The 23,107-nt window shown below is 37.6% G+C and overlaps 2 protein-coding genes across 8 annotated transcripts; one reads left to right on the top strand and one right to left on the bottom strand.

The window, feature by feature from the left end:
• Positions 1 to 380: 380 nt before the first annotated feature.
• On the bottom strand, positions 381 to 4,932 carry Cpsf100 (cleavage and polyadenylation specificity factor subunit 2). Of its 3 annotated transcripts, none has more exons than XM_022795122.2 (4): positions 4,804 to 4,932; positions 2,005 to 3,886; positions 1,510 to 1,740; positions 381 to 660 (listed from the first exon to the last, which is right to left on the bottom strand). In XM_022795122.2, the coding sequence occupies exons 2-4, from the start codon at positions 3,841 to 3,843 to the stop codon at positions 499 to 501; spliced, it is 2,232 nt and encodes a 743-aa protein (XP_022650857.1). In that variant the 5' UTR covers positions 3,844 to 3,886; positions 4,804 to 4,932; the 3' UTR covers positions 381 to 498. The 3 variants fall into 3 exon arrangements, with proteins under 3 accessions (XP_022650857.1, XP_022650856.1, XP_022650855.1); XM_022795121.2 differs by having other exon boundaries at positions 4,780 to 4,925; XM_022795120.2 differs by having other exon boundaries at positions 4,503 to 4,892.
• A 258-nt stretch (positions 4,933 to 5,190) lies between these two features.
• On the top strand, positions 5,191 to 21,465 carry alpha-Man-Ib (alpha-Mannosidase class I b). 5 transcript variants are annotated; one of them, XM_022795123.2, is made up of 8 exons: positions 5,192 to 5,487; positions 11,135 to 11,412; positions 14,064 to 14,379; positions 15,452 to 15,623; positions 17,087 to 17,412; positions 17,588 to 17,785; positions 18,161 to 18,292; positions 18,608 to 21,465. In XM_022795123.2, exons 1-8 carry the CDS (start codon positions 5,386 to 5,388, stop codon positions 18,818 to 18,820), a joined length of 1,737 nt encoding a protein of 578 aa, XP_022650858.1. In that variant the 5' UTR covers positions 5,192 to 5,385; the 3' UTR covers positions 18,821 to 21,465. The 5 variants fall into 5 exon arrangements, with proteins under 5 accessions (XP_022650862.1, XP_022650858.1, XP_022650860.1 ...); XM_022795125.2 differs by having other exon boundaries at positions 5,194 to 5,335; XM_022795126.2 differs by lacking the exon at positions 5,192 to 5,487 and adding an exon at positions 5,607 to 5,625.
• The last annotated feature ends 1,642 nt before the right edge of the window (positions 21,466 to 23,107 follow it).

Below are 23,107 nucleotides of genomic sequence, written 5' to 3'. Positions count from 1 at the left end.
AAAATTAGCCTAACTGTCATCTACATAATTAAACAGAAAAACCACATTTGACGCAACGTTTTTTTTGTATATTAAATTTGAGCTATGTAAGAAACGTATTCACTGATATTGGCAAAATTGTGATTCGCTTTGTGACTATTCACTTAAATTTGTCTCTCGGTTACTGGCTCTAGGAAAGTCCAGGGATCGCTGGTTCGAGTCTCAACAGCGACAAATAGATACTGCACTATTTTTGTGAATTATACATTCACTTCATGGATATAGTAGGCCTACATGAATATTATATCTTGCTGCCTGATGTGAATTTCTCGAAACATTAATCATATATCGAGGTTGCTTAGAGGATACGCCTGCTGCAAAAATATTGACTACTTCAGCAATTATACAAAATAAGAGTTGATTTTTTATCCTTCCCTTTTCGGAGGATGCTCAACTTGTGTTTCTTTATTTACGGTATATACACTATTATTACATAATTATTACACGGAACAGTGCTTCCTAAAGTATAGCGTATTGTTCATAAAGAAGGTCGCGGATACGGAAGTAGTCTTCAGTTAGTGAACCTTTAACAATTAAACCCCGCTCGACAGTTACACTACGATTGTTACAGTAAAGTACACCTTCCGAGAATTCAGCTGAAATTCCGTTTTTCAGTAGTACCTGCCAAGACAAGAAAGTTTAGAATATGTAACATATCGAATATATTTATAAATAACAACAACAAATAAATGTTTCAACTGGAAATCGTTATATTACAGAAAGTTGCTCCAACGTTTCTCTCATCTCGATAAAAATCAAGCGAGTTTTACGGTAAAACAAGCCATTAAGTTAGCACGTACCTAAAGATAAAAGGTCTGTTTTTATTTGTTTTGTATTATGCGACTTGACCACTGCGAACGATATGCGCCTGTTTATTGTTTCGTTTTCCGAATCTTTAAGGCGCCACTGTCATTTATGCTCATTCAAACTTTTGGCCCGAAGCCGAACCGAAACTCGGCCATCCACATATTCGGAAATATCAACTTCATGGACGAGTATACTATATACAAATCGTCTCATCTTGCCGAGTTTTATCAGTTCGGTTAAAAAACGTTTAATTATATTAAACGTAAGCATTTAATTTTTTTAAAAAAGCTCGGAACTTTTTCATATTTCATAACGAAATATTTCCTGCTACCGAATAATTTTTAATAGCCACGCATAAGAAAATGCTATTAACATTATCCAATTCACCTACTAAGTACAGATCTTTTGAGTCGTAAGAATCGTAATAGGAAAGAGAAAATCAAACTGACTCCTTTTATGGTTTTCCCGTTAATAAAATGCTCGTATTCAATGAAGGCATACCTATTTTAACATATTTTTTAAGCTCACCTACGTAAGTGAACTCTGCTAGCTCCATCACCAAAATCCAACAAGACTTGGATTACTACACGTGCGTGATGTCGCAGCGTCCAGTCTTAAAAACATGCACGTATTATTATGATTACGGAAAAACTGAATACAAACCTGTCTGAAGTCTGATAGCTTGAAGTCGCTAATGAATAACGGATTGTGCCGTGGACGAAGCTTCTGGTCTTGAACAGGTTGCAACGCCAGTAGCTCTTCGGTGGCCTCATCGCCACGCCTCAAGTCCGAGTCTTCTTCAGGTTCGGCCACCTCGGCGTCTACCCAAGCCAGCTCATCATTTTTAACTTTACAGAACTTCAACATCGCTAGCAAGGACTCTTTTAGCTTAACCTGAATAAACATACGAGATCGTCCTAACATTAGTATGATTTGGCTATTAGAGCTTCGGTTATTCTACGATTTGTTGCTACACGTTTCTGGCTGTATAATGCAGAATGCTCTTAAGTAAAACTAACTGATATTATCACAATATATTACAACTGTATTGAGTTGTCATTGTAGCAATAGATTCGCACGTAAAAACATGCGACCAATCTAGAGTAGCGAATGATATATAATAGTCACGATATAAAAATCAAAAGAAACCTAGCAAACCTGATATATATGAGACTCAGTAGTGGCATCAACGACTTCGTGAGCCCTCGGAGCAAAAACCCCGTGACCCTGGACGCAGCCGGTTGACACACAATAATCGTAGAACGCTTTTGTATTGCTTTCGTCTCCTCCACGAACAATGACCAGTCGTTTGGGCTTCATCATTTGCACTAAGGATCGAATGGATTCGCCATCACTACGTCCCTCAAAGTCTATATACTGCACATTGCAACGAACCTGAATGACAATTTCTTTAGCAATACATTTGGTGGGAAGTTCTGATGGTTCAGGCGGCGGCTCTGATTTTACTTCTTCTTTTCCTACTGGAGGTTGGCCGTTACGCTGTTCATCTGGTATTGTCGGCTCTAAAATGTCACCGGGAGCATTCAAACCCATATTTGAGAACATCTCAGGATTAATAATCTCCCCGTATTCGTCCCATTTAAGTTTATCCTCACGGACGGGAAACATTAGGTGACCCTTCTTTGTTGGCTTCTGAAAGAATGACTGCTTTTCGGCAAAGCCACTTTCTGAGGTTAAGCGTGGCCGCTTTGAATCGGGCTCCATTTCTTCCACATCCTCGATTGCTCCATCGACGTCACTTTCGTCAGAAGAGTCTTCAGTTTTGAGCTCTTTCTCCTTTTTAACCCGCTCCACTCGAAGATGCTCTTCAAGCTCCTCTCCTTCCAGTGGAACTCTTTGCTTGAGCGTGAGATGCACAACTTTCGGTTTTTGATCTATAAGAGTGCGTGCTAATGTCCCTGGCGAGCTTCGCGATGTGAGAATAACAGAGTTCCTTTCACTACTTGCCCACAGCATAAAAAGGTCTCGGGCATACCCAGACTCCAAATCGGGCATGGAAGCGAGAACAACCTTTGGTTCGGGGACTGACTGGATTTGGCCGTGGCTGTAACATGGTATGAGGTACTTGAACTGAAAAGGATTGTTGCGTGCACTTTCGAAAGATCGCATCACTTTGTCACTCATCCATTCCACCTGTGATTTGGCAAAGTCTATAACGCTTTTCGCAACATTGCTTGCCATCACCAACGAATAGGCCATGAGTCCTGAATCTTGATTTCTCCATAACTGTTCAAGCATGTGTGCTAACTCTAAGACTCGACCCGCAGTATCAACACCTATGAGCACGTTTCCACCAGAACGGACGGTTGTCATGATTGTCGTCAGAAGCTGTTCATCCCGGGTTCGCCTACGAGGCTGATTATAGTTTGCATTGAAGGCATCTGTAATTAGGAGTGACGGCTTTTGAATCGTTTCTAGTGCGCAGCGATTAAGGTGACGTTCTCTTTTATGATTATAGTCGACGGCATACACGATGTTCTCTTCTCCATCCTTGGTGATTCGCCATACCGTTCCCCCGAGCATGTGGCCAGCAGGTAGTGGCGTAATGCTGATACCGTGACCTTTTCCCTGAAATTGTACACTTTGACTGTACTTTAGCTGCGTGATCATGTCAAATGCTTCGTCGACATCGTCAAGGGAAAACTGTTCAAAGTGTTCCATATTGTGGCGGGACTGATGCAGGTCATACATAAACAACTGGCCCATTTTATGAACTGGTACAGTAGCATAAATTGGACATTTTATTTCGTGGCGCAAGTGCGGCAACGCACCCAAATGCAGCGGGTCAGGATATGATAACAAAATCGCGTCCGCTTGACTAACCAATCGCCGCATATCCTTGATTGGTTTCGGATTAAAAAATTCGTCCCAACCAAGATCGAGAAGAATCTTGAATTCATCGATTTGTAAGAGGTAACAGTGTGGAGACTCATCGTACACGCCCGATATAGCGTGTATTTTCACAATTGAGTTCATCTTCGGCACCAGAAATTGACGTTGTCGCTGTTGTTGTTGAAACCTGGAGAAAGTAAGCAAAGTAGTAAAACTCTTATTCTTTCTTATGAATATAACGTTGTGCTCGACCCTTTGTTGCGAATTAGGAAAAAACTGTTGTATTAAAAATAACAAATTTGTAATGCTTATCAGGCTTTTTCGGCATGCCTTTTATATAAGCCTGCAATAAGTACACAACCATTTTGTCCCATTAAAGCGTCATGACAATCTTTTGCACTATCAAAAAGTCACCCGTGACACGCGTCATTAAAAATGAACATCATTTAACTAAATGCTGTGCGTTGTCAGAAATATTGAGCTACTATTTATCCATGCTTGCCCAAATTTTCCTTTTTCCATGGCAGTCAAAATACGACAAAGCTAATCAAACTAATCGTCATATCGGAACGTTTCTGCTCATTAAATATACTAAAAATCTAAATATTGACGTTTTCATAATTAGAACATGACAAAATTTAATACATAAATTTGAAGTATTGCTTCAGAATTGCGCAATAAATGTTTGTTGTAAATACTACCACAGTTTCACTCTTTCTTTAATAGAATTAGCCAAGTTAGTTAACCAGACTTGTTAAGCTAAAGCTACCGGCACAAGTTCGATTTTTCTATGTACTGCTTACCTGAGTCATCTATGAGTCTCTATTAGAAGTGATAGGGTATATTTTCTACTCTAGTTCCTCTTCAGGGAAATGTTTAAATTACTGACGCGTATCCTCGATCTGTACCGGTCGAATAATTTAGGAACTAAGATAAACCCGCGTGCATATTATGAACTTCACACCACACACAAAGCAATTACCACATCGTTCTAATACTGTTAAACGTCTTCGGAAGTGGAATGTTCCATCTGCCGCTACTGCAGCCCGAAACCTGATCCTTTCATTGCACTCCACCTACCTTTGTCCGGGATAAAATACCTACTATGCCAATTCGAATCTTGTTTTCTCAAAAATGATCATCCGAACAACCGTTGCAGAAATAACACTTCTTTTTTACATCGGCAACACAAATATCAACAAAACGCCTTCATCCAACATCTGCAATAAGATATAAAAAAAATGGCGCGCAAGTAGTGCCCAGCTCCCATCGAAAGTAACAGAAGAGCTGTGGGAAAGCAATGGTCGTAGTTCTTTTTTTACTCGGTGCGTATAATTCTCATTTTAGTTGCTTCCTGTTACTTGATGCATTGCAGGATTCCGTGGTTTATCAGACGTTTATATAAAAACGTTTTTTAATTTTCATGCAGTCCTTTGTTTTTGTTAGGTCGTAGTTGGACCCGCTTGAGAGAGGAGAAATTCATCTATCAGCAGCAGCAGTTGCAGAGCGCTACAGTGTAATCGGCGGTGAGCACCCTATGATCGCTAAACCGAACACCTAGTTTGTGACAGCGGGGAGATATTTGGTTTTTCACTTCTTTGTGACAAGGCGAATCTGTTTAACATCATTTTAAAAAGTACGAATGCGTGCCTGTTTGGAAGTGTGATGTAGCAATTTATTTGGACAATGTCGACGACCACATACATTGACATCCCATACAAACCGGGTCCTCCACCAACAGTGCATGCCTCCAGCTTTAATTATAAACCCCGTAGAAGTCTCTGGAGAGTACGTATTCTACTATTAAGCATATTACTCATCATTAGCGAGATCAGAACCATTAGCACACACGATGTATTCGATAAAATCCTACGTGCAACGAGCGCTGGACAGTGACCCCAAAAAGCATTCTATTGAAACATAAATGTAAATATACGTGACACAAAAGCCAAATATAATAATTGTAATATGGTTTAATGAAACTGCATTAGAACTGGATATTATGGATTTCACACGAGAGTGAGACCACAAAGTATGATGAAAATAAGCCTAGTAAATTGAGACTTATTAGTATATTAATTAGCCTGGTCTTAAGTGGGTCGACAAAAACAACGCAGTTTTGTAGTAGAACCACAGTTTAATAATCGTGCGTGAAATTTATCAATTTTTAACAATTGTGTGATACCGGATCTAGTAGTTAGTAGCTTTGCTAGTTCGGACATCTAGAAGTTTCTCATAGAAGAAGCCATCTCATATGTGTGCCCAAGATATGTAGGAATGGTCAAAATATCCGTTGAAGTTTTAGTTAAGGTAAAAATAACTTTTGTATTCAGTCGCTATGTCGGTCTTACGTTGTTTTGGTCTTCCGAATCAGATAAATGAATAAAACTAAGGTACACTTAATTTACTTAAATACTAGGTACGCATTATACGTTTAAAGTTATATTTGCATATGGTCGCCGATACAACGTAATGTCGGGTGACTACGCAGGAAGACTAATCGTAAAATATCCAACAAATTGCCTGGACTCATTCAGATTTGTTCCCTATAAGTTTCTGTTGAAAGTGCAGAAGTTGAAGAATTCGAAAAGCGCCTCCATAATAATGAACATCTAATTTTGTTGGCACTGCTTTAAGATATATTTTTTTCTTTCGATAAACTGTATGGGATTGCAACCCGATTGATTTACTTCGAGCAAACTAATCTGAAATGTTGATGATATCGAGATTTAAGATTAAAAATCGCGAAATACCGTTTTGTACTCATGTTGCCATACACTAAATCGTTGAGTATGAAACGTAACAAACATGAATCCTGTTTGAACACGACGCTATTATATAAGGGCCTAACCCTTCGTGGCTCATTTCTTGTTATATCCAATATGCATTTGTATTCTTTAAGATAATCGAGTCATGTTCCCTCGGATATCGACTCTCGAGTTCTTAACAGACAGGTTGTAGTGAGCCCTGGAAAACCGGAAACTTTGAGATGTTTACAAATATAACTTAGAACTATAACGGGGGAGGGGGGGGGTCGAAGTATAAACCCTATGTTCGCTGAAGATTTTATTACACCATAGAAACGGTTGGTTCGAAAAAAATTTTTGAACCCTAAAATTAGTTTCGTGGAAGACCCTTACAAAGGTGAATAACGAACGAATAATGTTGAAAGTTGTAGTAGAAAGCTATCCAAGGATTACTGTTGTTAGTGCTAAAAAGCGGCGCTTAAAGAATACCATACTTTTTCAGCTCGGTCCAATTTATAGGGTAAAACGGTTGACCAAATCAGTGCCCAGTGATTTGTGATTTGAAAAATCGTGACTCAATCGTGATCAAAATGAATTGTTTTTATAATAGCCAACGAAATAACTGTTATCTTTAATTAATTTTATTTTTAATGATTCTCTAGAGAAAGAAACTTTTTAGCAACTTGGTGGACAAGAACGAATGGCTGTTATATCCTACCTCTTATTAGATACATAGTTAAGTGTGTCCTTGATCTTATGAAGTTAGAGCCACTTGGCCTTTAGTGGCATGTTTTACCCCTTTTTTCTTATTTTACCTGGCCAAAGATTTTCATAGCTAATTCATATGACATGTTTTTCTTATAGAACTTTGTGATGCCTTACAGCATTCTCTATTTGAGATTGGTTCCTATAAATAAAAACAGGCCTTTTTAAAAAGACCTGTTTTTATTTTTCGCAATGGTTTTATTATCAAATGCGGAAGACCCTTTATACGAGTAATAGGTTTGTTATTACAGAGGGTATCAGTATCGGACTGCCTTTTAGCCATCGATCTCCGGGAGACTCGGCAAGTAGATGTCCAATTGCATACGCAAATTATTAGAAAATACGAGGAAGTTTTGCAAAACAAAATTAGAGCTGTTAAACAGTGGAAGCTTATTTAAAGTGAGCTGTAATTAGTGCTTAAAATAAAATTAGTTTTGTACCGTTGGGTTGCCGTTGGGCTGGGAATGAAACGTCTTCTCTTCTCTAATTTAAACTGTGGGTTACTAACTAATCATGTGGTAGGTGTATTGACAGTTGTTGTTGCCGTCACAATTACCTATGGGAATGACTGTGGGAATTACGACAAGAAACGGTTTAATCAATGCGTCTGTCTAGTTGAATGTATATACTTAGCATGCAATAGTTACATAGCTTAGCGTTGCTTACCTGTAGAAGTAAATGGATATAAGCTGAGTATTTAGGCTCACGATGTAATGAGAGCAGAGAAAATAGGCCCGTCGTGGTGAAGTACTGTTGCAGTAAAATATCAGCACGACGACAACATCGATAACAATCGAGTGATGAATTTGTTAATGACAGAATCTGCTTTCTAGGAAAATTATAACAAGTTGGAAAAGTAGGACTGGCACGGTTCCACAGACCGCCTGCACTAGCTAATACCAGTAGCTTTCTACGTGTATCCTTTTAAAGATTGTGCTCAAAGCGATTCCAATTTAATGCGTTTATTTAGTGCAATTTTGGATTACACTAAATAAACCTTTCTGTTGAATAAATCTAGGAGGCAGTGTAGCTCTGCTTGTAGTAGCGATAACGATATTGTACTTACCTAGAGGACTGAATCTTTCATGTAATAAGTAATATAGGAGCAATAAAGAACTAAGATAGATCTTCCATCCTGAAATCTATCTTGGTTGTGATGTGCCGTTACCATATGCCGTTCATCTAACCTCCGCAGTTAACAGCAGATCATCTAGGACATCTGTAAGTACAATAAACGTATCGTACCCTGATCGTTTAGAAAATATCGCCAGTGAAGTCAGGCTGTATGAATGTAATTATATTTTCTTCAACTTATTCGTTTGTCTCTTCAAGAATATAAAGGCTTGAGATAAACTTTGATGCAAACAAGATATCACATGTTAAACTCTATCGCAAAAAAATGCTGTCACGAGCACATTATTTGATATAATCCAAAACTTTATGTCCCGTTAGAGCTACCGTTCAGTTGCATGCTGATCAAGTAGTCGGCTTCTTCAATCCAAATGGGGACAAGAACAATTTAAGAGAGTAGCACAATGCACGTGACCTTTTAACTGAATAAGGAACCTTCTCACTAATTATCTGACGGTAAAGCTGCACCTATCTGACTATAAAACAGCTTCTTTCTGTTTAAATAAACGCACAGTAAGAGCCTAGCATATATTTTCCACTGTCAGAAGCTGGTGGTATATATATATATATCCTGTAGAAGTTATGGCGTCGACGAGACTTGAGGCAACGATTCGTGGTCACTGTCGTCGAAGTAGTAGCTGCTCAAACCACCGTATCCGCAATCTAGTACAATGGATTTAAAAACTTGATATATATATGAATTGGATGTTCGATTATAATTAGTATTATATCATCTCTTTAGTCACACAATAGGCGATGTGTAAAAATAACGGAATGGGCTGATGAATGTTTGGGACGTGCTAAACGTCACACGCGCCTGGCAACACTTCTTCATTATATATGCTTGTTATCGAGGTCTGCAATAATGCTGAGTAATTAGGTATTCGTTGAGGTTTTTAGTGTTGTATGATTGCGCTGAGATAGTCAGCGGATAGGGCGTAACACTCCCGTTCAATTAGCCGTCGGGCCTAATAGATGCACGTTCTCAATGGACATGTGTCCTGAGTCAAAAAGGTACTCGTAAAGAGTTCGGTGCATTTTTCTTTATCACACAAAAAACTCTTTAAAAATAAGCTAAAGACACGTTAGGATGATACTCGGACTTTGCTAGACCTTATTTGTTACAGCGGTATATCTATTTTGTTATTCTGCAGCACCTTTAAGCGATGCATGTACGTATATATCCCGCCATTGACAAATTAGTTGCTTCGATTAAGTAGGCATAGTGTTGATAAACGTATCATCATTGACTTTCATAATGATACGTCGTTCTGGTGATCGTCACTGTATAACGCACAATATGACAGCAATTGCTTTGATTATCAAATTTCTTCCTTGGGGGCGATCTTAACGACGTCGCCGTACAGTGTTGTCAGTTTGTGTCTAAAGCCTGGTTGGCTCAGTGTTTCTTGGTAGAAGACCCATAAAAGAGATAACCTTTTTAGTCGTTAATTGTGATAAATTGTGTGTCGTAATAAATTAAAACCGAAAAACCGTCTACTTTAAACTGGCTTGAGCGATAATCGTTATAAGAAAATTTCCTAAGTGGAATGCAAAAAAAATACCTTATTGGTCATACACGATGCACAGTTTTGTCACATTCACATCCCTATCAATCATGCTAGGCCTCGTATTATGCATGATAGTAGCAGTAGATGTTTCCTATACTTTTAGCTTAATGCAACGAGCTCGTGCCATTTGGTATCCATAGAGGGATATTTTTGATACCTGTTAATACTTATTACGGATACATATGAGAAACGTTGGGGTATTTGGAATAGGAATAGACATCAATTAATGAGGTCGAAAGACGTCATTAACTCTCCTAAGCTAATTTAGTTTTTTAATTTTCAAAATATAGTGAAGAAAAGCCTGACTCAAATATTAAAACGGTCTACAATTTAACTGTCGTAACGGTTTGACTATGGAACCACAGCAACAAAAATAGGATAAAACTTTAAGCTCTTGTTGGCAGCCTACATAAGGCGCTACGAGTACGCACTTTGTTTTGTAAAGTTAGGGCTTCTTGAACAAAAAATACCTTCAACGAATTCGATGAGTTGTTGCTAAACAATGTAACCCGATCATTTTTGTTACTACAATTGCAAAACTCGATTAAACGTGCAAAGCACGTATTTTATGGTTTACTACTAATTTATGACTATTATCATTTTCTTAATTTAGCAACAAACACTGTTCAAACTGCACCAAGCTTCGCGGACCGCCATAGACATTTATTTCCTAATCACTTTTAACCAGTAACGCTACATAACTGCAAGCGGGCGTTTGCGAACTCCGTTTATGTGCCAGCAACTCTTTTTTTTTTAATAAGAGCTCTTCTCTCTATTGAAAGCGCGATTCGATTGTGTAAAGCGGTACGCACCACACTCAGATGTGAACTCCCGCTTCCATCGCCAACTCGAAGTGTTTACGGGTCTTCTGCGCATCTCAATGATGCCTGCAAATGGTTTCTAGAGGTCTTCGCCAGTTTTATTTTCCAGATCGCTGCTATTAAACCAATCTTTTCTTTAAAAATCGAAGGATAAAATACAACAAGCTGCATTTTATTTATCGTTTGTACTTTACCTTATTTGTTGCCTCACATTTTACTAATATTCAACCTATTATTTCTTTAACGTTCAACTACCGTTAACTTGGCCTGTCAGATTTCTATTAAATTATTCAAGAATATTTTTTTAAGCAAAAGTATTTTTTTTTATAAAAGAATCAGCAACGATTTTTTTAATATTATTAGCTCTGACGTGATTCATTTTCTGTGATTACCCTTTAAGTTATGGATGCGAACTTCCCGTCTGCAGCGTTTACTGCTTGCCATTGTTGTTGTATTTGCCCTTGGAGTGCTGTACAACCTGACTTGGAAAACAACAGAAATTGTAAGACCTGAGTCTTTACAAATTATACCAGAAGTAGCTCCCGCCTTCTCCGACCGCAAGTACGTGCCAGTTCCGCCATCTCAACTAGATGATATGCGAGCAAATAACATCGACTTAGAATCTCATCAACCTTTACCTATTATATCCGACCAGTCAGACAGCGTCAAGCAAAGAAGGTAACTAATTAGATTATATAACTCATTTAGTTGCTTGTTTTTTAAACTATATTCTAATCTGAAAGTCATAATTTGTTGTCAATTCAATTATTACATAAATCTGAATCTTAGGTTATTGAAAGTTCTAGTGACCATCCATAGCAGTGATACGCATACGCTCTTAAGGGGAGATTTAATTTTATAAATATTTAAAAAACGGTTTGGCTGATTGTGTAAAATGCGCTCTAGTATTAGTCACTACATGGAGGCAGACAATCTGTTTCATTCATATGCTGTAAACTAAACAAGCAGAGAACGGCGTTCACTTAAAAGAGTGCAGTCAATAGCAATGTACTATTTACATATATTACAATAATTTACTATATATTTACTATTTACTATAATTTTTTTATTAATTAATTTACTATAATTTACTGTATGTTTACCATTTTACTATAAATAGTTGGCGTTTTTCACTTAACAAAAGGCGGAGCGCTTTACTCGAATTATTTTCTTTCTTTAATTAATTTATTATGTTTTTATCGTAAATGCCCGTAACCGTCTTTCATCTTTCTACCAATTTACTTGTTTATTTCGCTAGAATTTTTTAGGTCTAGTGTCGAAAAAACGATTGCTAATTTAACTTGCAATAAGATTGAAAAATGTGATAATCCGTTGGTGTGCAGCTTGGAGAGTATAGTGGGCTCCAAAGCATCTCCTACTTAGGCTCTGCCAAGTGCGACCCGATATTGTAGCACAGAGGGATGACATTGCCTGGTTAGTAAGATCTTTGTTGTTTTGATAGCCTCCTTGAATGGATGCAACCGTCTTGTTTTCCTTTAGGATTTCCTGATGTATAAGATTAATTTTGGTGTGTTTTTTGAAGCTATCGACTTCTTTCTGCTTTTTATCGACGTGAAGACACAACTTCACGTCACCGGTGACAATTCTATGTTGAAATTTGTCATGGTGGCTGCGTATTGGCTAAATCCGGGTGAGATGTCGAAAGGCCATAACTGTTTGCTACTTACTCAGTTCGTGGGACACCTAAGATTCTAATTTTCAAATAAATCGTATAGATTGAAGATATCTCTCTATGGCCATGTGACTTCATGTTGTTGCCCAAATTACAAGTTGTTTGTCAATTATTTACCTTCAAACGTACCTACCGACGGTTCTCAGTGGACCCAGAAAAGGCCGACTGGGGCGAGGAGCAACCTCTAATTCAAAACGCTATTATTGAATTTTACGAACTATTTTTGAGCAGTTCTCTGAAGCAATCGTATACAGTACAAATAATCGTTGCTGCTTCTATAGGATTTCGACTTCGAACAAAACGAAATAGAATAGGTGTTGGAAATGTATTTTTTCACCGGAAACAAATATCTTAGAGCTCTTTAGCTTGTGCACGATTCCATTTACTGCACAATAAAATTACAACAGGCCTATAGAGGTGTATATATATTAGGTCGTTCAATATGAAACGTAGCATATAGACTCTAACTTTTCGATTATTTTCACAGGCTCAGTTTTTCATTTTTATCGAAGTGCGCACCATTATTTTTTACCACCTTTTGCCATATGGATGGTGACTTATTTATTCGGCTGTTGCACAAGTCTGAAATACGAGACCCTACGACATCCAGAAAGGCGGTTTCGACATTGTTACGGTTTGAGTAGTTTCGCGCTATTAAGGCGATTAAAAAGAATAATTTCTAATAGAATGATAATGTCTGACGGGTATTGTGGATAATAGAGAATCTTCAACTATAACTCCTGTATTTGCTTTGATCCTCGCGGCGGTAGGTTAACGGTTGTTGTATATTAGAAGTGCTCTACCCTTGTTTACTAACCTTAGTTGCGGAGTTCTTCATGAAATCCTTTAATTCTTGACAATACATGTAATCAACGAACCAAGGCTTATAAAACTGTAGTAGATGACAAATACGTGTACTAGAACACTAAACAGATTCCATAGCTTTCAGAACTAGATATTATAAAGAACTGGATATATATAAAGTGGTATCCCGGCTATTGAACTCTATCTATTCACTGATGTGGCTACCTGCAATTATCATAGAGGCTATATTTCTCATCATCAATCACAAATAAGTGCAAGTATGCATAAGCTATAACGTACAAGCATCTTTACACCTCTGCTTCCGATTTTCTCTTCCAGGGCCCTTTTTCGGATCCAAAATTTCCTTCCCAAAATTTTCAGAGCCAACAGATGGTGGTGTTCGTAGTAGAATTTTTACTGCAAAGTTTATCCAGGGCGCTGTCTCCACCGCTATAATTGTGGATAGATTTCATGTCCGAAAACCACTCGAATTTTTTCACTTCATTTGACTCAACACAACTTGCCTGCCAAAAGCCCTAGTAATGATATTCAAGTGGTCGGTCTCATACTTTGAAGAGTTCAAGTGTATCTTGAACACAACAAAAGTAGTCATAGAACAGCGTGACCCCAAAATATGACATCAATGTTTGTCATGTGTTATAAATCACGATATAAAAGTAAACAAACAGTGGAAACGTGGAAGGGAACGGAAACATTAAAAAATATTCTAACTAGTCTTACAATCTATTTATTACTAGAAGCACCTATATGCTCTAAGTGTATTTTACTTTTATATACTGATTTAATATCACATACTATTTTATAATTTTAGGGAGGCGATTCGAGCAGCGTGCCGTCATGCGTGGCGAGGCTACAAACGATTTGCGTGGGGCCACGATCACCTATTACCCATTTCGAAGCGTTTCGAAGACTGGTTTGGACTAGGTTTAACAATTATCGATGCTTTGGATACGCTGTACATAATGGAACTACAGGATGAATTCCAGGAGGCCCGAAACTTCATCAAAGATGAACTGAATTTCAATAAGAATAAAGACGTCAACTTCTTTGAGGCATCAATTCGAGTTTTAGGCGGGCTTCTCGGTACCTATACTTTAACCAAAGATCAATTGTTCCTTGACAAAGCGGTAAGCTTAAATTTATAATTTAGTTACGACGTCTTAAACCGCGCAAAGCTGTAATTGAAGAAAGTGATTAGAAGAACCAGCATTTTATATGTTTGTTAAAAAAAATGTGTGTAGTTTTAATGCCAAACTAGTGAGATTGAGAACGTGTTATCTCTCCCTGCTGTTGCAAATTTCAATTTAAATAGAATGCAAGGTTAAAATAAGGGAGGCAGCTGATAATAATAGCCTATCGTCAGAGAGGTATGATCATTTTTAGGGCGCTTGGAGAAATACCTAGCTCTATTCTTGTGCCGAAGGATCGTAGCATAGATCGTAGCATGTTTTCTAATATTATAGTACGCGGTAACTTGGACGGCAAAGTCTGTTACGACTACTTCAAGCCCCGTTAACAACTCATAGTACACAATCTGTATGAGTGTTATTACTCCGAAAGGACCATTTGTAGCTTCTCTACGCACCGTACCATCGGCCATATTAGGACTTTGTGATATCTTGGACAAAATTGCCAATGGCCGTTTAGTCAGGACCTCTGGATTTACCTGACTAGGGTCTCGTAACTGCTTTTTATTAAAAGTTATTTTACCCCAGCAAGCAACACAATTGACTGACAAGAAACAGCTTAAAGAAAAATAGTCAGTGGAACCTGTCGTGGTATCAAATTTAGTATGTATTTCTTCTGTGGACAAGTTCAACATTTGTGTTGACTTCAAATGTCGGAAATCGCATCTGGATTGTTCAAGTTCTGATGTCAAGGTTAAGCCTACACACTTTTTCCAACAATAAATACAGGCACGGTATTTGAACTATATGAAAATTAATAAATTGAGCATTATTCTTGAACCAAAGGAGCAGCCCACCACCGTTTTTTTTTCAATGTCATCATCCGTGAAAACAATTACCTTTCTTTTTTGGCATTGAAAAAGAACCAGAACACTGCTCCTAACGCGATTTGATTTATTTGAAAGATAGATGCAATTCATTATGATAGAATTGTGTACGACAAAATATTGCAATGCTTCAAATCCAATCGCACCTCTTTATGTTTGGGTCGTGTATATTTGTCTATTTACAGAAGGACATCGGAGATCGTCTATTGCCAGCATTCAACTCACGCTCCCGAGTTCCGTTTAGTGATGTCAACATCGGTGCAGGCGTGGCTCACGGTCCCAACTGGGCGCAGGATTCTACTGTGTCCGAAGTGTCTAGTGTGCAGTTGGAGTTCCGTACACTTTCTCGTTACATTGGTCAGTCGAACCGCTTTACTTGATGATAAACTACTTCATTTTTCCTACACATTTTTTTCTCCTTTACGTTGATATGTCAATTTAATGTAGGCATCAAAATGAAAAATCCTAAAAAAACTGTTAGGTTTAGTTTTAAGGAGAAGTGATCTGTTAATTATCAAGATAATTATATAAATACACAATAAAAGAGGCTTTACTTCGTCAATGTTATATTATGTTACCTTATTATATATTTAATTTTTTTTTATTAAATAGAGCATGGACTTTGTTTCTTAGCCCTTTATGTATACAACATTTATATTTTCAACAAAATCTGGATAAATTTACTGTAGATCATTACGTAGAACTTAACTAAGATGGGCGAAACAAATAATTAAAAAACTTGCTTTTACTTCACTGATGACCTAAATAGAATTTTGCCGCGAAATGACTTCGGCAAGTATTCCGATCGTCTAAAATAAGTATAAACTTTCTCACAATCATGTTGTTGATAATTATTGATAGCATCACACTTTGACCATTCGTCAGACGATAGTTCTCGATTGTGATATAGAAGAAACATCATCGTCTATAATTCTGGCAGATATGATTCAAAAAACGCGTAGAAAAAAACTAAAAAAGAAAATACATTCATTCTTTTTGTATGGGAACGCCATTTTAAATCTTGGTCAGGACTTGCTCCACTGCTGGATAATAGTATATTACTAAGCAAGCTTAATGAAGGCGTCATTACTAGGATGTTTGGCAAAGCTATGCATTGGGCTTCAAGTGCTTGAATTATTAACCTATTTTGTCCATAAAGGCTCATGGGGTTCGATGCTTGGGAGACTACAAACTAATCTCAAGGCTGATACTATGATTATAGTAGTTTCCGTCATGCTGCGTGTATTTGCGTCATGGTGAGAGAAGTTTTCACTAAACTTTTTCGGCTAAGGCCTTCCCCGTGCCAGAGAAGGTTCACGTTTTCTTTATATAGTGTAACTGTACGCCTTTATATTGAATATAACATGACTCAAGTGGTTCTTCGAGCCCAGACTTATTTTTGATGTTCATATGGAGCAAGCGTTAAGAAATTTGGAGGCAGATGCCATGAATGTTAATCATACTTTCGTATTAAAATCAATGCGCAAAATCCAGTTTTTTTAAAAATGTATTTAAAACTGGCTTGTATGCAATACGTCAATAAATACAATTCCCTAGAAGACGCGGACTGCTTAAAGGAACTTCTCTTATAAAACTGAAATACAAAGTTACATTTATGGGTTTATAAAGCTCAACGAACGATGCATTTAATTTTATTATCTAGGGCTGAAACTTACGTCACTGCGAAATAACTAGAAGAAATATAACTTTAGCGCATTGAAAAACAACGAATTTTCATTTTTTTCATTTTGCAAATCAATGTGAAATAAACTCTACTAAAATTATAATTCTAATAATGTACAAATCTTTGATAATTCCAGACGATCCGAAATATGAACAAAAAGCATTCTTTGTTTCCGAGCACATTCATAGCCTTACGAAGCCACGCAATCTAGTGCCTATGTTCATCTCAACAGACACAGGCCGCTTTGGCTCAGACCAAACGATTACGTTGGGTGCTCGTGCCGACTCCTACTACGAATATCTTCTAAAGCAATGGATTCAGACTGGAATGAAAATTGACTTCCTACGTGATGATTATCTAGCAGCTATGGAGAGCGTGCGAGAGCATTTAGTTCGCCGAAGTGTCCCTAGCCAACTTCTATTTATTGGAGAACTTAAGGGCAAAAACTTCTCTCCAAAAATGGTCAGTATGCCTAATATATTCCACAATCTGTTCTGGCTCGCCCACAGTTTATTTTGAATATAGACATTGTTAATGAAAATAAATTTACCGTCGCGATGCAATTTATATTTTACTTTTCGCGGAAACATATCGTGACCAATGTGAGTCACATGGTTTTTGCATGATCTTGTTGCAGGATCACCTGGTTTGTTATTTACCAGGAACTCTCGCTATGGGCCATTTCATGGGAGGACTCCCTAAATGGCACTTAGAATTAGCGGAGAATCTTTTGCAGACGTGCGTGAAAATGTACACAACAACAGCGACCGGTCTCAGCCCTGAAATCGTGCACTTTAATCTTGCTAAAAATGGAGATCATGATATTATAATTAAGGTGGGTGACACCTACTACTTGGCTTAGCTTAGCGTTATAGCCCTTGTTTTTCCTTTATCCGTAAGCGAAAGAGAGAGACCCCCATGGAACAGAGGACAGAAAACAACTTTCTGTACTTGCAACTACTCAGCGGCTGACTGGTGCATTCATGTAGGACTCATTGGTCAAACTAGATGATTAACAGCTGAAATTTGTATATGTGCATTTTCCATAACCTCAAGAGCAACCAAATTTTTTGATGACGTCAAGGGAATAAAATGCCCATCTCAGGAGTAAGTAAAAATATAATTCGAATAATTAGTTACTTGACAAGGTAATAAAATCGTTATTGTACAGTAATAATAAAAATAATTCTGTTGTTCATATGTCATTTAGTCTAACGATGCCCATAACTTGCTTCGACCGGAAACTGTGGAGTCTTTATGGTATATGTGGTACTTTACGCGGAACGAAACGTACCGACGCTGGGCGTGGGACATTTTCAAGGCATTCGACGACTACACTAAGGTTGGAAAGCCTAAATAATTATTTTTAGTTCATTTTCATATATCGGCATACCGCAGTCCGTCGAGTCAAAGTCGAAATTCGTTTATTTACGTTATAATAATTTTTAGAGCGAAATTTTTTTTATTTATAGAATGTGTCTCAGAAGCCGTGTTTCCAGCTTCCAACCAGGACTTATAACTTGGCTTATTATTATTGTTATTATTAAGATTTACAACTTGATTGATCTTAATGAATGTAAAGAGGAGCTAATAGCTCGATATCTATCGCATTGAACTGCTTTCGTCGTTACTCACGCGTTGTAAATTTGCATTTCAGGTTACATCTGGAGGATACACATCGATCGGTAACGTCCAGAATAAAATGTACACTCGACCAAGAGACAAAATGGAGTCTTTTTTCCTTGGAGAGACATTAAAATATTTATATTTAATGTTTGCCTCCATAGAAGACTTGGAAAAATATTCGCCGAAGAAATTCGTGTATAATACTGAAGCACACCCGCTCCCAATATATGATCATCAGTTATAAAGACAACTACGCTACCAACGAAGCCTAAAATACTACGACTAGGTCAGAAAGTTGTGTGTGTATGTGCATGTACGAACGCGCCCGCGAGCGCCGGTGTAAGTTAGTTTTACATTAATTGATACAGCAGGATGCACACATCCACTGCTGCTTCGGATGTTGATGGTGATAATGTTAACGGGGAGGACGGAAATAATGATGAGGATTCATTGGTTGGAATTGTTACGTTCAACGTGACCAGAGGCTAGCAATAGCCTCGGTACTTCTGACTACACTTAAATAATCGATATGAGGTGCCAGCGGGGAGAGAGCAAATTACATGAGGCAGCGTGGAACTCTGTCTCATATAATTTGCTAACTTCTGAAAGATGGCTTCCATACCGATACCGTGATAAACGGTGCATATAATGCATTGAGTTGCAGTCAATTCAATGGAATGCCATTTACTTGCAGCTACCGAGGATAATGATGATGTCTAAATATTGCTATTGTTAACAGACTCAGGAAGTTTACAAAAAGACAAGTAAGTTATTTTTTTGTAATAAAATATTTTTGCGTTTGAGTTTTGAACATACCTCGTAACTAGCGCTAATTTGTAGCTAAAATGGGTACCTTCCTAGTGCGAAGCTCTCGCTTTGTACGGAACTGTTTGTCTGCAATCAAAGCAAGTTTACGATACATCTATAAAAGAGGTAATACAACAATGGGTTTATTGGCGATCTAATTAAGCGTATATGAACAGCCGTCTCTAGCAGTTGCTTCTATGGCAGAACTCGACTTTTCGAACTAGACCTAAAATTAAGCCCCTGGTTAAAATTTCTTTAGTGATGTCCTACTTGTCTTGATTGTGTAATTACATGTAATAAAATATAACAAATAAGATTATGCGTTCGCTCTCGAATTATAATCTAACTATTTTGGTAATGCAAATAACTTTTTAACGCTGAACTTTATCGGAACATGCTTGCTGATCGAACCATTTGCTCTAATATATGTAACGGAGCAATCTAATTACTAACATCGAAAGGTCGAGCACACTCAACGGATGCAAAGTAACAAATATTTATCATCGTACAACAAATGACAGGACTGTGCACTTGCGTGTGCATGGTGCCGATTTTCCTGCTGGTAATCTATTCGCCCGGAATGTAGTTTTCTGAGATGGTCGCTGTCCGATCGTGAGTGGCTACTCAGTTCATAAATCTTAGGGCGTACTTAGGCCGATTATAAGTACGGGTAGTAAGCGTAGTCAAAGTCTTATTTAATTGGCCGTTATTTAAGTGTATTTTTTCGTTCCACTGCGAGATGCTAAAAAAGAACATGACAGAACGAGTGATGACGCTTTGGTCAGAATTGACCCCTGAAATTTTCAAGCTGAAATGTTTGTTATTTAACGAATTTTCTTAAAACGTATTTTGTTAACAGATTCCTTCTATTACTATTGTCAAATATGCAGATGTATTTATAACAGCTTCTCTTATGGATTTTGCATGTAGTCGATATCTAGATAATCTTTGTGTCTTGCAAAGGTTTTGGGACGAGATTATGCACATCGATTCCGTCGATACTTCACGGACCTTGTGTGCACCACGAAAGATATTTATCGTTTACAGCCGGATTCTTAATAACGTGGAATCCTCCGTCGGAAATATGTATTGTACTAGTATGCTATCAAATATTTTTTAATATAAATTTTGTTAAATCTCCAAATATTTGAAATGACGATGCCAACTCGTTTTGACATGGATTCAATATTGTTGGGAAATCCAAATACAAGCCAGGTTGGTGCATTTCTGCCTACCACATTATTTTACCAGATTTTTTTATTTCCGGGTCAGCTTTTGACTATATCAGGTAACAAAACTCATAATAATTTCACAAAATATTCTTAGCATAAATCACTTGTTCTGAATCTTGTAATGACCCAGCAAGCCACAAAATATAGCCTTCGAAAAAACACAGGCTAATGTAAAGAAATAAACCAAATCCCGTACCCCCTACCTGCGTCAAGGCACATTACTGTGCAAAATAAATTCTGTTCTATCGATCGAGGAATTGCTATGGATCAAAGAAGACTGTTTCCTAGCGCCAACATGGCATGATAACGGAATAGCGTCACCTTGCAGCGATAATTTTTCCAAAAAATCTACAACTTGGATTTCTTAGCCTAAAAGTTTAGTTAGGCTGTACAACGAAAAAAATATTTGGTTGTAACGAAAAAAAAAAAAATGGTAGGCAAAACTTGAATCCAAATTTCCAAAGGCAACTAATAATTACTTGATAGTACTGCGTTAAGAAGATATGATGCAATCGCGATGTCTAGTCAATATGTTTGTAAAGTTGGGGCAGGTGTATTCGATACGAAAGATATGTATTGCTGTTTAGAATGATATATGACTATTACTAATATTATTTATTACGTCGCAAGTACTTATCTGTACTACGTACTTATGCTAAATAGAGAAAAGGCTTCAAGCCATTTTGTAGCAAAGAAAGTGCGCCAATGAAAATCCTTTATAAACTGTACAGTAGATTGTATATATCTATATATACATAAGTACTAAAACTACAATCTATATAGAAAAACATGCTAAGTGTGAGGTCAATTGTAAAGTACGGGAAACGAATAAATGTGAATTTCACCTTTACGTAGAAATATGTGGTTATTTTAGCTTAAAATCTCTGCGTATGCAAAGCATCGATCGACATTTGATTTGACCTTGGGCCTGACCTATAGTTTCAGTGTATACCTATTTGCGTTCATGATAGATTATTGAATCCGTTGTACACGTCAAATATCTTGTCAACGGTCCTTGCAGTTCGATGCACATATAGTTCCAGTGACGTTTAGAATTATAAAACAATATGGGATACATTCGCTGGTCCTCATTGTGCATTTCAAATGCCATTAGTATGCAGGTGCGAATCCCATAAAAACGCCTCGACGATCATTCGGCCGCCTTAAAGATTATGATTGATTCGCTATAGTTTTAATCACTTTTCTCAGGTACGACTCAACGGCCCGTAGGTATACATGAAACAACTGCAAGTACAGGATGTAAATGGTGCCAAATTGCACGGAGTTTGTAATACCGTGTTGAGAATTCTTTACCAACACTCTAACGACATGGAGTTGGTTTATGAGCGCAATAGATTTTCTAGAAACATCACATCTGGACCCTGTCAAGTGAATTTCCTTCTTTTATTGATAGATGGGATAATTTGGCGTTTCTTGAGTTGACTTTCGACCAGATAGCTACGCATCAGACCGTTTTATTATCAATTGGAAAGTTTTATAATTTCAATATTAGCCGTAGATAAGAAGCCACCAAATACTTTCGATTGGTTTATATCACCCAGCCTGTGTCATACCCATTGATTGCACTAAAACTGTTAGCTTTTAACAAAACCATTTCGTTCATCACCGAAAGTGGAAATGCACGCGATCTTCTCTGGTCTATAGCTATTAATGTCAAACTTACTTTTTGCATACAATCGCTTAAGGATAATATATATCGGCTGAGCTCTGTCAACATAAAATGCTGTCTGACACTTATGTAAAACCTAAAAAAAGCAGTATTCGTTACCGGGAACGTTAAAGAGTACACAACATGATGTAGTCATCATTTTACCAACGTGTACGATATTTATCGACTCAGCTTAAGGGTGTCCCCTATCGTTAAGCCGCCAGTCAGGCACAACATGATTAATACTTGTGTCAGCAAGCGGCATACAACAGTGGGAACAGAAAGCAAACAGGATAACTGCTGATCCTTTATATATGCTGACCCGATTATAACTTCTATTTGTTTAAGACCTCTTGAACTTCATTTAGATGCTTGCCAGCACATCGTGAACGAAATTGAAATCTCGCGGTCGGAGAGATGTGAGGCCAAAGGTTTGAGTAAAGTGCACACGAATCTATCCTGCAAATGTTTGAAGCTCTAGAGAGGGATAATCATGAGGTTCTGTGGTATTTTTTCAGAGCTGTCACCCTTCAATTATCATAACTACGATAAAATTAAGTGATCTCACATGGCCATACACGCTAAAGACTACGTGTATTACGTCGCCAAAATAAATGATAATGATTTTTCCTTCGTTAGATATTACTCATGGGCTGTTGAGCAGCGAATCTATTGTGGCCTGTAGACAAATTATCAGTCAGCTCACTAAATGAATGAATGTTTATTGTTTTCCTATAGGGTGAACTAAGACAACGTAGATTAAAATTTAGTATAATTGTGGCTGCATTGAACTCATACAGCGTTTAGCCTTTTTCTTTGAAGG

This window comes from Varroa destructor, unplaced genomic scaffold (genome assembly GCF_002443255.2).
Source record: "Varroa destructor unplaced genomic scaffold, Vdes_3.0 BEIS01000002.1, whole genome shotgun sequence".
Classification (NCBI taxonomy): domain Eukaryota; kingdom Metazoa; phylum Arthropoda; class Arachnida; order Mesostigmata; family Varroidae; genus Varroa; species Varroa destructor.
The sequence above is the reverse complement of the archived record's forward strand: the minus strand, read 5'-3'. Positions and strand labels throughout refer to the sequence as shown.